The sequence below is a fragment of the Triturus cristatus genome, chromosome 10 (assembly GCF_964204655.1).
Source record: "Triturus cristatus chromosome 10, aTriCri1.1, whole genome shotgun sequence".
NCBI lineage: Eukaryota > Metazoa > Chordata > Amphibia > Caudata > Salamandridae > Triturus > Triturus cristatus.
This window is the reverse complement of record NC_140593.1, coordinates 992,395,387-992,412,032: the sequence shown is the minus strand read 5'-3', so window position 1 is coordinate 992,412,032 and position 16,646 is coordinate 992,395,387. Positions and strand designations below refer to the sequence as shown.

General features: G+C 43.6%; 1 protein-coding gene across 10 annotated transcripts in view; it reads left to right on the top strand.

Moving 5' to 3' along the window:
* Positions 1 to 16,646, top strand: part of TOM1L2 (target of myb1 like 2 membrane trafficking protein) — a 429,404-nt gene that overhangs the window by 359,463 nt on the left and 53,295 nt on the right. For 5 of the 10 annotated variants that reach the window (XM_085628955.1, XM_085628952.1, XM_085628951.1 and 2 more), the window contains exons 11-13: positions 4,980 to 5,097; positions 6,946 to 7,021; positions 13,292 to 13,348. In XM_085628955.1, coding sequence (XP_085485081.1) covers positions 4,980 to 5,097; positions 6,946 to 7,021; positions 13,292 to 13,348 — 251 coding nt within the window. The remainder of the gene's footprint in view (positions 1 to 4,979; positions 5,098 to 6,945; positions 7,022 to 13,291; positions 13,349 to 16,646) is intronic. The other 5 variants (XM_085628956.1, XM_085628954.1, XM_085628953.1 and 2 more) reach the window with 1 other exon arrangement.

The window sequence follows — 16,646 nt, the reverse complement described above, 5'->3', positions numbered from 1 at the left end:
GTCGATCCAGGGCTTCGACGTCGAGAGAGGGGCCGGCGAGACCTAGGACTAGGTCGCCGTCGAAGACTTCACAGTCGACGTCGACACACCATCGACGTCGTACTGCGCCCCGCGGACAGCGCCGCTCGCCGTCGAGGCGAGCCCGCTCGTCTCCTTCGCCGTCGACTCATGGATCGACATCGACGCCATCAACGCACCGGCGAAGGCCGTCGAGGCGAAGGAGATCGACGTCGAGGCGAAGGAGATCGCCGTCGAGGCGGAGGAGATCGCCGTCGAGGCGGCATCGCTCACCGTCGACGTCGAGAGGCTCGCCGTCGAGACGAAGGCGTTCGACGTCGAGGAAAGACAGGGGACGCCGTTCGACGTCGAGGGGACGCCGTTTGCGTTCAACAGCGAGGAGACGCCGTACGAGGTCGACGCACGGTTCGACATCGAGGACGAGATCCCCTGGTAACACTTCTTCAGTGATTACGATCTCCAGTCATGGATCTAGGAGAGGAGGACGCTCTCCCTCGTTCACTTCAACCTCTTCACGGGGTAGACCCGCAAAGAAGAGAAAGGGGGACGGAAGTCCGGACAGAGCTAGTCCGGGTTCTCCTGCAAGGGGTGATGGACGGAGTGAACCTCCAATGGACCCCCTGCCACTGCCCCCTCAGCCGCGGCCTCAGAAGACTCCGACGCCTCCTCCTCCTCCTCCACCGGACACCCAGCTCCCTGTGGCGCCTCCTAAGCCACCTACGCCACCTCCGCTACCACCGCCTCCGGTGCCACGGCTCCCTCCTTCTCCACGGCTACCAGCGGCTCCTAAGACCCCACGCAGACTGAGATCACGCTCTAGATCTCGCCGGCGGTCACGGAGCAGACACAGATCGTCCACTCACACAAGGCATGGACGACGGAAGTATAGATCTCGATCCAGAGGCACGAGGTATACGGACTCGTCTGGCACTGGACGGCTTTCCCCCACGTTATCGGAAACGCCGCCTACTAGAATCTCGCCAGTGGATGATATTGCCACTTTCCAAGATGTGCTGATGAGAGGGGCGGCAAAATTGGGAATCTCAGTGACAGTACCAGTTCCCCCTACCTCTGATATTTGAGACATTACACAAGGCGCATCTATCACGCCCCCTCCTCCCTCTGGTTCCAGGTCTGGAGGAACCAGCCATGGAGGTCTTCCTGACACCAGCCGTGGTCAAGTCTGCTCCCTCAAGGTTGCAGAAGAAGTATAGGGCCCCTGATTCGGACCCGGCGTTCCTCAGGGTGGACCCTCCCCCGGACTCTGTCATTGTGGTTGCGGCTAGGAAGCAACATTCCACGTCGCCCTCTTCAACTGCTCCTCCGGATAAGGAGAGTCGCAAGATGGACTCCTTGGGAGGAGGATGTGCTCTACGTCGGCCACGACTATGAAGGCTGCTAGCGCCTCCGCTCTGCTGGGTCGCTATGACCGATCATTATGGGACTCCCTGCAACAGTTTGCTGACTCCCTGCCTAGGGATAAACGGGAAGACTTCCAGGAGGTGCTGAATGAGGGCATGATGGTCTCCAACCAGATCATCAGTGCAGCGGGGGATGTGTCATTGCTGGCGGCCCATGGGTACTGTCATGGAGTACACATGAGGAGACATTCCTGGCTGAGACTTACCTCTCTAAAGCCTGAAGCGCAGCAAAAGATTGCTAACTTGCCTTTCTCTGGCACGACGTTGTTCGGGTCTCATGCGGATGACGAAATGGCCCGCATGAAGGCCGAAGCAGAAACCCTGAAGGCCGTGGGGTTGGAAAAACCCAAGGAACAGAAAAGATCACTAAGATTTACTGGGGTCGATGGCTTCATGCATCTTTCTCATCCCCAATGCACGTCTGCATATGAAGCCTCTGCAGGAATGTCTGGAGGATCAATGGGACCAGAGGCGGGGGTGTTGGGAGGACAAGATTCATCTGTCCCAACACGCTCTACAGTCTCTGAAATGGTGGTGCTCCTCAGAGAATGTCTGCAAGGGGACTCCCTTTCACAAGGATATTCCGGTCCAGACCATAGTGACCGATGCGTCTCTCCAGGGCTGGGGAGCGCATTCGGGCCCTCTTCAGATTCAGGGGATTTGGTCACAGACAGAGATGACTTAACACATCAACTTTTTGGAACTCAGAGCAGTACACTTGGCCCTGAAGGCGTTCCATCCCTCCTTCAAGACGAACTCCCTGCTAGTTCAGACGGACAATACTACTACCATGTATTACCTCAACAAGCAGGGGGGCTCCCGTTCACGCATGCTGTCTCGGGAGGCACAGACGATCTGGAATTGGCTGGTGGCCAGGAACCTAACGATCACGGCAACCCATCTGCCGGGAGTGCAGAATGCCCAAGCCGATGCGCTCAGCAGGCTCGTTCAAGAAAATCACGAGTAGGTGCTAAACGACGACGTGCTAAGAGACGTCTTCGCAGAGTGGGGCACTCCGGATATCGATCTGTTCGCTACGGCAGAAAACAGCAAATGCCGCGACTTTGCGTCCAGGTACTACCAACCAGGGACGCTGGGGAATGCACTATGGATCAGCTGGTCGAACAGCTTTCTCTACGCCTTTCCACCCATTCCCCTGATTCCGGCGGTGCTGATCAAGCTGTCGCAATCCAGAGCCAGGATGATCCTGATTGCTCCGGAGTGGCCGAGGCAATGGTGGTTCACCGACCTTCTTCACCGGTCTGTTCTACCACACCGGCGCCTGCCGTGTCGGCCGGACCTTCTCACGAAGTTCGGAGGACAGATGGTTCACCCCAATCTCTCGTCCTTGAGTTTGGCAGCATGGCTCCTGAGCTAGTACAGTATGGACACTTGAACCTACCTCAGGACTGTATGGAGATCTTGAAAGAGGCGAAGAGACCGTCTACGAGGACTTCTTACGCCTATAAGTGGAAGAGATTCTGCTTATGGTGCACGGCAAAGGACATTGACCCTACATCCTGTAAAGAAGATGTGATTCTGCCTTATCTGCTGCAGTTAGCTCAATCTGGGCTTAACTTTCAGTCTATTAAAGTTCATCTCGCAGCTTTGACTGCGTATAGAAAGGGCCCTTCCCAAACCTAATTTTTTCAAATCCCTGTGATTAAAGATTTTTTGGAGGGTTTGCGTAAGGTGTTTCCCCCTGTTAGACGACCTTCTCCACCATGGGAATTGAACGTGGTGTTGTCCAGATTAATGAGGGAGCCTTTTGAGCCTATTCATAAGGCTTCTTTGCAGCATGTGTCCTGGAAGGCTGCCTTCCTTGTGGCCATTACATCGGCCAGGAGAGTAAGTGAGATTCAGGCTCTGTGTTGTCAAGAGCCGTATACTGTATTCCATGCTTCTAAAGTGGTAATGCGTACTCATCCTAAGTTTTTACCTAAAGTGATATCTGATTTCCATGTAAATCAAATGATAACTTTGCCTACATTTTTTCAGCATCCCTCCTCTCCGGCGGAGAGGTCTCTGCATTCACTAGATGTGCGTAGAGTGTTGAAATTCTATCTAGATAAGACAAAAGACATCCGCAGGTCGGATCAACTGTTTGTAAATTATGGTTCGGTACGAACTGGTCTAGCTACCTCAAAACGGTCCATCTCCAGATGGATTGTGTCCTGTATTCAGCTCTGTTATCAGAAAGCTAATAAGACGTTAGGGGGTAAGCCTACAGCGCATTTGACTAGGGGCAAAGCAGCGACTACAGCTTTGCTTAGGAATGTTCCAATCGCTGACATTCGTAAGGCTGCCACCTGGAAGTCGGTCCATACGTTTACAAAGCATTACTGCCTGGACTCTGATGCTAGGGCAGATGCGCAGGTTGGACAGGCTTCGCTGAGGAATTTGTTTGCACAGTAATTTGTTGGTGTTCGGTTTTTACTCCACCGCTGTTTATTGGTTGGGATGGGCTTGCCATTCTATTCATAGATTATGACTATACACAGAGATCCCCTACTACAGAAGGAGTAGTTTCTTACCTGTAACTCCAGTTCTGTAGTAGGGGTATCTCTGTTATAGTCATAGGCGACCCTCCCTCCTCCCCGGTGGAGTAAACTGACAGTATCAGGCCTGTTGTTATACACCTTCAAAAAGAACTGAAAGTAACTTGCTTTGGCTGTGCATCCTGGGATACCGGGGGTCTCTGGAGAGTTCCTTAAAGGCACGGTATCCTTTTAGCGGACACATAATGACAGCCTATAGGGCTTGTCTGTCCACCCCTTCCTCTCTATTGTTTAAAGGGATTTCGGTGAAGGGAGTGTGATACAATAAAGGAACATGTCAGATGTGAATAAAAATGACATTTAAACTTTATTTTGGCTTTTGTGTTCACTTCAGATGAAGTGCTGGCCAGTGCAGCCATATTGTTATTAGGCTGTATTATTTTGTCTGTCTCTTAAGTGTCTTTGCAGGTTTGCAAATGCAGGACAGCTTAAGAGATATTTTGATTGCTCCGGGGTCCCCGCACATGGGCGGAACTATTCATAGATTATGACTATAACAGAGATACCCCTACTACAGAACTGGAGTTACAGGTAAGAAACTACTCCTTCTTTCTTCTTTGACTTCCCTCAACGGATACATTTTTCTGGGCAGAACTCCCGGCTGGATTCGACAGGGTTGTGCGCATTATCATCTGGTCTTTCCCTGCAGTGTCGTCAGTGTCTTGAGGTGCATGATATGACCTTGTGGAAAGACTAAAACTGTTTCAGGGAATTTTTACCTAAACCCAACTGACCTACACAGAATGGAGGCTCTAGATATGCAAACAAAAAAAAGCTTTGTTGTTGTTGAACATGCAGGCTAGTCCAGATACCTGCATTGCAGTACTTTTAGTGTTAGACTTTAATTGAACTATTGAGTCTTTAAAAGCTTTCCACTCTATGATCTTAAAGGTGCTGTTTGTGTAGCTATTGCAAGAGTTGTATCTTGTGATCTTAAGTAAACAATAATGAATTGCATGTTGTGATCTCTTTCTGTTTGTAGATTTGGGTACAAATAGCGTCTCCGGGACTCTAAGTTCACTCCAGCACTGCAACCCTCGAGATGACTTTGACATGTTTGCACAAACAAGAACTAACTCCCTGGCCGACCAGCGAAAGAAGTAGGTGCTCAAGTAAAGGGACTGTGGGAGGGTCATGGGGATATGTTCAACTGTGTTAAGAAGCTTTGTCCTTCATAACAGTGATCTTTGTTGTCCCCTCTGAAGCCTAGTTTATTGCTGCCATTTCATATTCTGTTCAGAGCAGAATGCTTCTGGTTCTGCTCTTCCATGTCTTCTTGTTTTGACCTGTGAGCAGAATGGTGCTAATGGCCCACTTGACTGTCTATCTTCCCATACTGAGCACTGACTGGTGCTGTTTATCATCCCTTCTGTGGATTTGCTTCCTTGTGTTATGAGGAGAAAAGTACTAAGCTGTCTGTGAACCATATTTAAAGGCCTATGCACATTATACTGCCACCAGAACAGTTTCACTTTCTTTCATTGCCAGTAAAGAAAGAATGGGGCCTATGCTCCACTCTATGCGCTGTCTTCCTGCATCAGCTTGAAATCTAAGGAGGGCTATCTGTTTTCCCATTGAGCTTGTCATGTGTTGATTGTTATAAGTAACAAAAGGATTTGGTCTGTAGTCCCCTATGTATTAGTTTCTCTATATTGTATGACAATGAAAATAGAATTTTGGTTATTTTGTTTCCCTCCAGCACTGGTTCTTTATGAAGTTTTGAGACTTATTGGGAGCAGTTTGGGGTCCTCTTTGCATGTCGGTCTGTTGCCCTGAGTGTCTGGATGTGTATGGCAGTGCTTGTGGTTCCTGCTGGATGACTCCAGCTATTGTCTTGAGATGTGCAAGGCGTGATTGGTGGTCATCTTTGTGTGTGATCATGTAGTGTATTGAGTGGCTAGGAATGCTGGGCATCTTCTGTTGTCCAGACATGCCTACCGTGCCTGCTTACTTTTTTTTGCATGTAGCAAAACATTTAAAAATGCACTGGGGAAAAACAATGATTGGCAAATAAAAACAAAAGATAAGTTTCATGTCTGTATTTTCTGCTTCAGTATTTAAAGTAGTATTTCTATGTTTTTATGGTAGAAAAAAAGAACTAAGAGGCAATATTGCTGTGTTGCATTTGGAGTTTCTGCTGGCTGCCTATGAGATTCAGGATTAAGTTTGGAAAGGTTCTTGCTCTTCTATGTTCTGGTTATTTTCAGGATCAGAGCTTCCTCTAGGATGTGGAAGGTGAACTACAAACCTTTTCAACAGAGGATATTGTAATGGTATCTGTATCACCTCATAAATGTCCCCATGGTTGGAAACCTGCTTATGCCAGAGGTCTACATCTTCCAAAAACAAGGCACTGACTTCTCTGCACAACTTACTCAAGCAATGCTGAGGAGATGTACATGGGAGTGAATGCTGACACTCCCTTACGAAGGCCCACATAAGGTCCAAAATGCTTTGGGGGAGAGGAGGGCACTAAACACATTATGGGTTGAGGACACAACATTATGCACAACATGAAATAAATAACTAATAAAATGAACTTGGAAGCTAAGAGTTATTAAATTGATGCATGTGTAAATGTTGATAGGAATATTGTAAAATTCACTAAGAATGAGAAGTCCAATGGAAGACTCATTAAAGTAATGCTTATAGGGAACACAAACTAGTGAAGGGGTGTTTCTAAGTACATCTCTGCAACAAGAGCCAAATGGACCAGATCTGAAAAAGGGTTGGAAGGGAACTACAGAACTTTTATTTTTTGTCGGGTGTTCGGAGTTCAGTCTCCTGAAGTGTTGTCATATTTGATATTTTAAGTCTTAATCCTGGATGAGAGGGCCAAGAACTATTACACCGGTGATGTTGTTTCTGATAAACTCTTGTTTCTCAATGTTTCCTTTCCATGGGATATTGCATAGGTGGTAATAGATCTCTTCTTGATCTTGTTTCAGTGTAACCTATGAAGATCCACAGGCTCTTGGGGGACTTGCATCAGCTTTGGATGTGCGGCAACACAATACTGGTGGTGTAAGTGTTTCTACAGGGCCTTGTCGTGTGTTGCAAGAATGTTTATGCCTGCAAACTTTAAATACAACGTTAAATTGACCCTTCCAACCCATACGGTATACACTGTGTGCTTCTGTTGTACTATGAGCATATATCGTTTGAGAGGCAGCACCTCTATACTGACTGAGCAGACCACCCTCTCTGTATAACACTATCACCACATACAATCCATTCTCTCTTGCTTTAGCCCTATGCTGACTCTGCATACCCTTCTCCTTTCATATTGTCATGGTTTTTACCATTTAGTTTGTATTTGAAATATGGTGAACTACGCAGCGCAGGGATGGTTTTTCAGTTTTCAAAACATGTCTTTTGGAACTTTTGTCTGAGTAAGGCTGAAGAAACAATTGTGTTTAGGCTGAAATAATTTATTAGAGACTGACGTTTTCCTGAGTCTTATCATAACTGAAGGAAATGTTATTGTAGTGACCAAATCTCCCCTTAAAGGAAACCTGTTACTTTGACTAAACCTATAGAAGTCATCCAGTTTCTATTGCAAGTTCCAAGACTTGGGGTGTAGTATTTTACATAGGACCGGTAGAGAAAGGGTATTACATTGACCATAGCTTTGGTGAAAAGTTATTTATGTATCGATACTTGCCTTAAAACAACCACAGAAAAACAGTGACATAATTCTCATTACTAATTTCCATTAATTCTACACCGACAGTAAAGATGACTTTTACTTAATGCACTACAAGTTGGCAATTCCCTGTTTGAGAAACGTTATCATGTGCTAAAAAAATCTTGAAAGATCCATTTTGTAAAAGGGTTTTGAGCACATAAATTTGAGTTGGTAGATACACATTAGCCAAACACTAAATGTTCTCCACATGAGACTGCAAGTGCAGAAGTTCACAAATTATAGAATTAGTTAAAAATATTACCTACCCAAACAAGAATTAGAAGTGGTTAGCTAACACTAACAACCAAAGTAGATGATGTACCTGTGATGTGAGAGTCTGTGTTTATTGTTACGTGGGTGGTGGGGAGTGGGGAGTGGGGTTGTGTTGGTAGATGGGGACTGTTTGAAAAAAGGAGCTTAGATTTCTAGCTACCATCATTACCTGCTGTCGGTCAAAAGCTGTTCATATAATGACACCCAGTTGAGACGTGTTTGTGGTGTTAGCACTAAATTATCTGTTCTCTAGATATGAGAATAGGTAAAGCCATCTGTACAGAGGTCTACAACAACATTCATAACCTGCCCATGGTGCTGCTTGTAGTGCAGATTATTTTGTATGTTGTACACTGCAGAAATGTTTAAACATTCGTGGCAGCATTTGATTACAAATGAGCAGCACCATTCTTTGGGAAGATGTTTATAAATCCCTGAGGAGTCAATTTGAATTGCACAAGTGGCAAGGCTGCTCCCAAAGCGACACAAGTGTGCAACTTTTATGTTTCAGGTCTACCTGCTGCCACACTAGTAGACTGTCACAGTTCCAGCTATTTGCAGTCCCTGAGATTTAACCAAATAAAAAAAAAAGTGATCTAGAATAAGTACAACAGTTCAAAGTGCGTGAACACGTACCACTTCACAATAGACCATTGAACCTCAGGATAGAAGACCGTTGTCTGAATTACTTGGCATTGCAAAGGTTGAAGTACTTGAATTGGGTGTGTCCCACGGTACGTTTATTAACTCTAGTGGGCTGCATGGCTGTCTAAGTCTGGCAAGTGTCCCAGGAGTGACAGATGAGTGTGTGCCCTTTATGAAACTTTGAAGAGGTAACCTCAGTGCAATCCGTGTTCTCATTGCACATGGGCAATAATTGTAGGTAAAGGCCCTCAATTTGTAACATGCTGCAACAAAAAAGGCTTAGAGCTGCAGTCTTACAAAATATTGCAACATGAACATTTCTAAGTTTTCCTTTATTACCTTGGTGTGACTCTAGACAGAACCCTTTTCAATTTTCCCAGATGCCATAATTTCATAAATGTCCTTCATGGCTCTGTAGTAATTCTCTGTGTTCTCACTGTGCAGTCATTCTTTCTGTACCCCAGCCTGCTCCAGATGAAGATTTCCTAATAAGTATTATGTATATCAATGATGGTTACTAAACTGTAGGGGCTTGAAGAAATGTACAGTGAATTTTCTTTCTGAGTTCTACTGTTGAGAAGTATCAATCATTTATCATCCCTGTGCCCTTAAAAGTAGTTGTTGACCAATACTTTTAGGTTGTATAGAGACTTTTACTCTTCACCGCATGGTGGATCCTGGTTGCGCACAGATTTAGCATGTCATCTATTTTTGAGAATGTGTTTGTCAGTTTGTTAGGGTGTTGCTGATACATTGAGTAGCATAGCTTGTATTTCTTCAAGTTTCTGAAGGGTATATTGCAGAGAGAACTTTACATATTTCAAGGGCTTTGTCCAGCAAGTAAGCAAAGGTAATACAAAAATATGAGTCAAGTATGCAGACCTTATGTTTTGTTTAAATGTTAGAACAGCTCTGTGTCTGTCAAAAGCATAGCAGTTACCTCTACAGACAAAAAAAGCTATTGCCAACTTCCAAATGGTTCGATAGATCTTGAGAATACTTTGCAAGTAGCAAGCTCTAGTGGAGAGTACAAAAGTTTAAGTATTTTGAACTGGCATATGTCAAGGCTTTTCCAGTTTTATCGGTGTGTCTTGGCTAAGTTCAGCAAGTCGCTGCTGGCAGTACCAAACTGCTCTGTAGCAAGATTCCCGATAGGTTCCTAATCTTGTAAATACTCCTTTGCATTATTTTAACTGGTCTAGAAAATGTTTCCCTAATAGTGACTCCCCAGCGCCATGAGGAGGCACCAACCCAGCAGCCTTGACTCCACTTCTTGATAAACATCATCAGAGTTTATTAGATGTCTACGTGTGTGCTAGCATAAGTTCCTGTTTTTCGGCGTCTCATCAACATGGTCCAGAGTGCTCTCCCTCCACTTTTTAATCACAGTTTGGTCAGATATCTCCACAAAATGTTTTGGGCTTCAAACCTTGTAGAAGATGCTGCAAGGAAACATCTCTTTCGTATCTCTACAATATCACATGCATTTACATGTTGTGCCTGATGGTTGGATCGTGATGCTGAGATCTGTGACTCCAGTGACTCCATGCACCCGAAATCTACCTGGGAGCCGGATACTGTTCAGAGTCTCAACGTTGTTACCTGATGCAGAATCTTCCTCATCATCAGGCCGGGCCTTTGTGTCAAACAGAATATTGTTTAAATTGTAAAGCATTGTATGTTGGTATAAAGGTAAAATGATGGGCTGTGATATGTTTGGGATTCGAAGAGCAGACGTAATTCATTCCAGGAAGTAGGAAAATTATTTTGCAGTAACAAACTATTGAAATAGTTATAAGGCACGGCTGCAGTATCATTAAATGCAATCTTCACTAGCTTCTTTTCTCCAGCAAGCCATTTTCGTTTTACAATGGTTTTGAAAAAGTCTATGTGACGAGACACTTCTCTTCTATTTCCACACCCACCAGGGAGGCCTTCAACAATTTATTTATCAATCTCTAGCTGTCTTGTGTGATACTGTTGGTTCCTCATTATAAGGACTCATTGCATATCTTGTGTATTTGAAGAAAGAATCAGCACTTGTGGAAATGATGAAGTACAAACTTTTGTAAACTCAATAAAGAAACAAGGTCTATATCTAAAACCTGTAATGAACTGGACCTCTTGGTCCACTTTACCATTTTTGGACTGTTCGCTTGATAAGTGACACAATGCCTATACATGCTCCTCAGGTGTGCTCCAGACAGTTTGTTCCTGTTTAGGCTTCTTTTCCAAGTGGTTTCTGCATTTCATGTGGTCTAGTATATCACTCTTCCATCCATCTGTCTTTCCTCTCCAACATCCATCTAAGGGAGAGGAACCGCTGAACTGCAAACATGCGGTGTCATTCTCCATTGGCCGCACTTGACAGGACAGAGTTGATCAGCAGCTGTTTGTGTGCTTTGTTGGAAGAAAGAAAGGCAAGGCAGTGACCAAACGCCACAATTCTGCATTGGGTCCATCCTCTGCATCAAGAATAAGCCACAAAAGATCCTCCAGAGTGCACTTGTAATTCGTTCCACCATGTCCACGGCTGCTTCCATGATCTTCTTTAGAGGTGTAATACTTCGGAGATCTGCAGGGCTGCTACATAACTATCCTTGCGTTATTTTGCCAAGCACCGCTATCTCATTTATTAAACACGCTTAGACAAGTACTTTCTCCCACCTGTGTTGCATGACTTTCTTGGTTATCTGCCACTACTAAATCAAATACATTGAGATGGGTAATTGATATGGCTCTCATTGATGAGGAATCTGCAGGAAGATGTATCCTTTAGAAGAAAAAAAATAGTTAATTGCCTTTGTAAATGATATTTCAGGTGGATACAATTTTACTGTAGACAGCTCACACTCGCCTTAGTGAAGCAGTGCTGTGATTAATAAGATCCCATGGTAAGCAAACGCATTGCATGCTGCATTTGTTGTTGTCTCTCGTTTGACTCCTCTTTACATGCCTCGATGGGGCAGTGGAAAAAAAAAATTCAGAAATTGATACCTATACACCAATTGGCACATATCATATTACAGTGTTACATCTAGAGGTGGCATCGTGGCTGGAGTGGATGGCGCTAACCGGGTGACGCTGGAGAGTCACTGCTGGGGAAATGTTTTTACTGAACAGTTAGGAGCTTGCAATGGATTAAGGTGAGGAATCTAAAGATTGTGTGTTCACCAGAAATATCATCTTCCATGGTAGGCAAATGTACATCAGGGTGTAACTTTCAGATTACAAATATTTAGCTCACTATGTAGCATTCTGGATGGTTAATAAAGAGCTACCTAACAAATGAAGGTATGTTTACATCCACATAACTACTTTGCGTATCAACTCTGTGCAGGGATCAAAGCAGGCCATTGACGATGAGGTTTGCAAATGGAAGAAATTTGAAAGGGGATGGACTTAAAATGCATGAAAAGTGGAAGTGGCGGGCCTTGTGTATTTTGTATGTGGGCACTGTCTCTGGAGATGTTATTGTAGCATTGTACAAAATGTTACAAATAAACAAAGACGTAAGTTAATTGACACATTTTGATGAGGCTCAACCTTCTCTTAGTCAAACGTGTTATCTGATATTTTTGAATTGTACCATTTTAAATGGATGACAAATTGAAACTGAGTCACCTTGCATGAATATTCCAAAGTAAATCTCGGGGATATGCAGAAGCCAATGCCTATCTACCTAACTGTAATTATGAAGAGCCCAGTTTAGGGTTCATAAAAAAGATTGACTGCACACAATGGAGGCATAGAGTCCTTGGATAAAGAAGAGAAGCAGAGGTTGGTGAAATTGGCTTATTGCTTCAGTTCCAAATATCCACCTGTGTATTTCGCAACACCACCTATATAATGGATTTCTTTTATCCATTGTGACCTGTAAAATACACAGTTGCTCCATCATATGGGACAAACAGAGAAGCCCTCTTCATAAAACCTCTCAAAGAAAACACCTTAAATCTATATTGAAGGTCTGCCAGAAACCCTCCTTTAAAGAAAAAATGACAACATATATTGAGCTTAATGCTGTAGCTGTACTGAGCTCTAAGTCTGAACTCACTAAAACATTGCCTTCACCATCTTTGAGACATGTGTGATTCTAGTGTGTTACTAAGGAAGTGATGTGCAGGTTAGGTATGATTTGCGTGTAGCAGCAAGAGTGCATCAGCATGATGAAGGGAACAGTCTGCTGCCAGAAGCCCATCTAGAGTAGGGAATTGTTGATTGATTTGGTTGGATAAAACATATTTTATACATTGGATAGATGTATTTTGTTTAGGAAACATTCATTGCATTTTATATGCTGACCACCTGTGCAGGCTCAGTCCAATCAAACGATTTAAGGGATTTGGCCAGCTGGGTATTCCACTTTTTTGGAGGTATGCAGGGTTTGGTGCACCAGTAACCAAGGTTAAGTCGAAGGTTCTTGGTAAGAAGTCTGTGAAGGTGAACAAAGTAAAAAAGAAAAATGTTCTCATATCAAAGAACTCTACTGCTCTCTTATTCTCTGAATTGTTGGAAGGAGGTTCAAAGAAAGAACTTCTTTCCATCTAGGATTAGACAAATGGGAGGTTAACAATACATTCTGCATGTGTTTTTGCTATTGTTGCTGCTGTGTTGATCATATCCTCCTTTAAGACGAGCACTGATCTCCTTTCACACTCTTGTGGGATTTTCTGTTGTTGATGCAGAGGCAAGGGACGCCAGGCATGGAACCTATAGACACATGGCTTATTGCCCAAGGAATGGTGAGAGTTTCACCACTAAAACCTTAACTTCCCTGTTGTTGAACCTTGAATACTGTCCTAGAGTAACTATCCCACCACCTTTACATTTACCCCGTGTCCCCATCCTCCAACTTCCAGACAGTACAAGGACTATATTCTCCAGTTAAATCAAGGCTTGCACCGTTTTCCAAATACTTGAGCTCAACAGCCATGCAACAATCCTTTTGTAAAATTCTGAAAAGATCTATACACTGCCCGATTCCTCGTTCTTTGCGGATTAGACAGCAGTTACCTGCACAACTTTATGCCGTTGATCACTATTTTATGTTCCTTTTACTGTCTTGATTCACTAATGCAGTGTCGACTTCTCCAGGATAAACGCATGGTACAGACATGTTGAACTCTTCAACCAGAAAAGGGACATTTAAATGGTTTTATTTTTTGACGTGGTATGTGTTCACCGCAGATCTTTTTAAAATATTAATACTAAATGCAATTGCCTATCCAATGAGCTTTTCTGATACTTCTATCTTTTGACATTAAAAGGGAAAGCAAAAGTGTAGCATAGCGGCAATCGCTAGTATGCTGATTTGTCCTGACTACATACAGTGATCTGCGAAATATGGTCCTAAATGTCTAAAACATTTAAAAATCATTTACTTATCTGGTCCTTTTTTCTAGATTCTAAATGGACAGATTGTGTCTTGGACATTTTGACAATCGCATATTCTGCATACATATATAACAACTTTGTGCCGGTTAATATAAATCCTAGATGATGGTCTTTCCTCCGTCTCCGGAATAGTCCCTGCTTGTCTTTTGCACTTTTAAATGCATTAAACTAGCTCCATCAAATTAAGTAGCATTAGCTGCAGTTTCTTTGCACTGTACCCTTGCTCATGGGTTGAACATGATCACACTATTTGGGTGGCTTGTGGTTATCCATAATGGAAAAAGAGATACTGCAGCGTCCCAATTGAATCCGATGTACATTTCAGACTGTATTGGTTGAAATCTTCCTCTTTTCCTGCCCCTGTCAAATGCTAACCCTTTGTTTAACCAGATCCTGATTTAATACCTAAACCAAATTTAAATAGTCTAATTACTAATACGATTCCATTCCACTTTCCCAGCAGTTGCTTAACAGTGTGTAATAACACTAGGAGTATTACTGACCACCTGTCCTAGCGGTTTATCACTGGTACCTGTACAAATTCTTTCTATGGTTACTTTTTTTTGCTCTTCGCAGATCTATAAAGAAAAAGCATATGAAATAATTCTGTTAGGGATTGTGCAAAGTTTCAAAGCAAGAGAGGCAAAGCACTGGCATTTTAATTGCCTACACATGTATTGTATTTTGAGTTCTTGACCTCTGTCATAATAATTTAAAACTCAGATTCCTGAATCTGCTGTCATATTCACCATTTCATGGTTTGATTGTTAGAAAAAGATAAAACCTTTGAACACACATGAGTTTCCACACTGATGAGCATGGAAGCAGCTGCACATCCCTGACAGTACTCACCAGGAAAACACTCTAGTATCACTTCATTGCTCCAGACCGTAATGAGAAGCTGCACCTTGGTAGAAAAGTGGTGGATCACTAGATACCAAACTTAAAAACACACTAAATGACACACAAAATTGAGTAAATTTAGTAGGAGGTAGTTTAAAATTTCAGATTCATATGTGTTGGTGGAGTCTGCTTTGAGGAACCTGAAAGTAGCATACGTGAAGAATTTTTAGGATCAAGCGGCTTAATCCCCCTGGTACAAATAAGGACACTAGTTAATTGTCAATACCCTGGCGCCACAGGCTATGGAAGAGGTTATTTACGATACAAAATCTTGTAATAGTCCTGAAAAATCAGAGTCAGGGACCAGTTGTAATCTTTTCCTTCCAGGGTAGGACCGCACATGAACACCCCTATACTGCTGTAGGGTAGCTATTCTCTGAGACTCGGTTTTCTTAGGGACCCCCTCAAATGATCTCTTGGACATAAGAAGACTAGAGCTGTAGTACTTTATGGCAGAGGCCCAGGATGATAAAAAAAAATAGTTTAAAATGAAAAAGCTTGGACTCCATAAACATAGTCAAAAATGAGAACACGCACAGAGGGAGAGTAGAGGCTTGCTTGTGCTATGAAGCTTAACAAGTTTAGACCTGCAGTGAGACCTGAGGCAGTAAAGATTACCACCAGTGCTCCTTTTGTTGCAGACAGGTTACCACCTCTTGCTGGTGTGTGCCTAGGAATATATCTGGAAACTACACCATAGTTGTTCTTCGGTCACACACAATCCTTTGTTTTTAGATAAAGCCAGAAGGTCCTGACACTCAAGCCTATTTGCCCTCAAACACTGACAGACAAGTGGTGCAGCCCAAATAAGATCTTATGAAGGATCATTAACATCAGCTATTTAATTGAGACTGATGCCACCAGGGAAGCTCACAAGAAATTCTATGTAGATCTGTTGAAGCCACGTCACCAGAGAAAGGAAGTCACAGCACTCTTAAAAGCCACAGAACTTTGGAAAGGCCACCTCCATAACAGTTATCATTAATTTTGTCCTGCAATCCTCTTTTCTTGAAAAGATTAATGAATTGCCACATTTTCCTCTCATTGTACAATAGTGCATGTGCTTACTGGATACACCTGTGACGCCTTGTTTGTCCACTCATAAGAAATGAGTGATTTTGCGGTTATCCAAACGAAAGGAGACGGGTGTTTTTTTACTAGGTCCTGCACACGTACTCCCTTATTGAGATTGTTAAATATAGCTGTGTGCTGTTCCTGAAGAAGGGAAGGGTAATCAGGTCAGTAGAATGTCATCTTATTGGAGGAAGTGCCCTCACACATCCTGAGAGTTGTCATATCATTTGGGCGTGCTCCTCGTCTGACCGGCGCTGCAGTGCCCAATGGGCACCCACGAAGGGGCTCTTTGGTGGAGTTCTTTTTTTGACAAAGCCGTTAGTCGACTGAGGGTGTATGGGCTGTGATAAGTAGTGTAGTCAAGTGATATAGGTGATTTAAAATAGGTTCCGAGATGCTCTGTTTTATTAAACTTTATTGATGCGGCTCACTAACCTAAATAAAAACAGTGTAGCTCCTATGGGATGTAATGGTCCTATAGAGCTTGCGTTGCATTACAAATTTGGTCAACATGTTTCTTGCCTCATCCAGCCCCTAAGGGGTCTCTTGGCAATTCATCAGGACCGAGAAGGATTCTTTTTCTACACTACTGCAAGGCTAGTCCTTCCAAGTGTACAGGTTGATAGAGTAACCAGTTGTGCTGTGGTTTACAAGGTTTTTTTCTCTCCT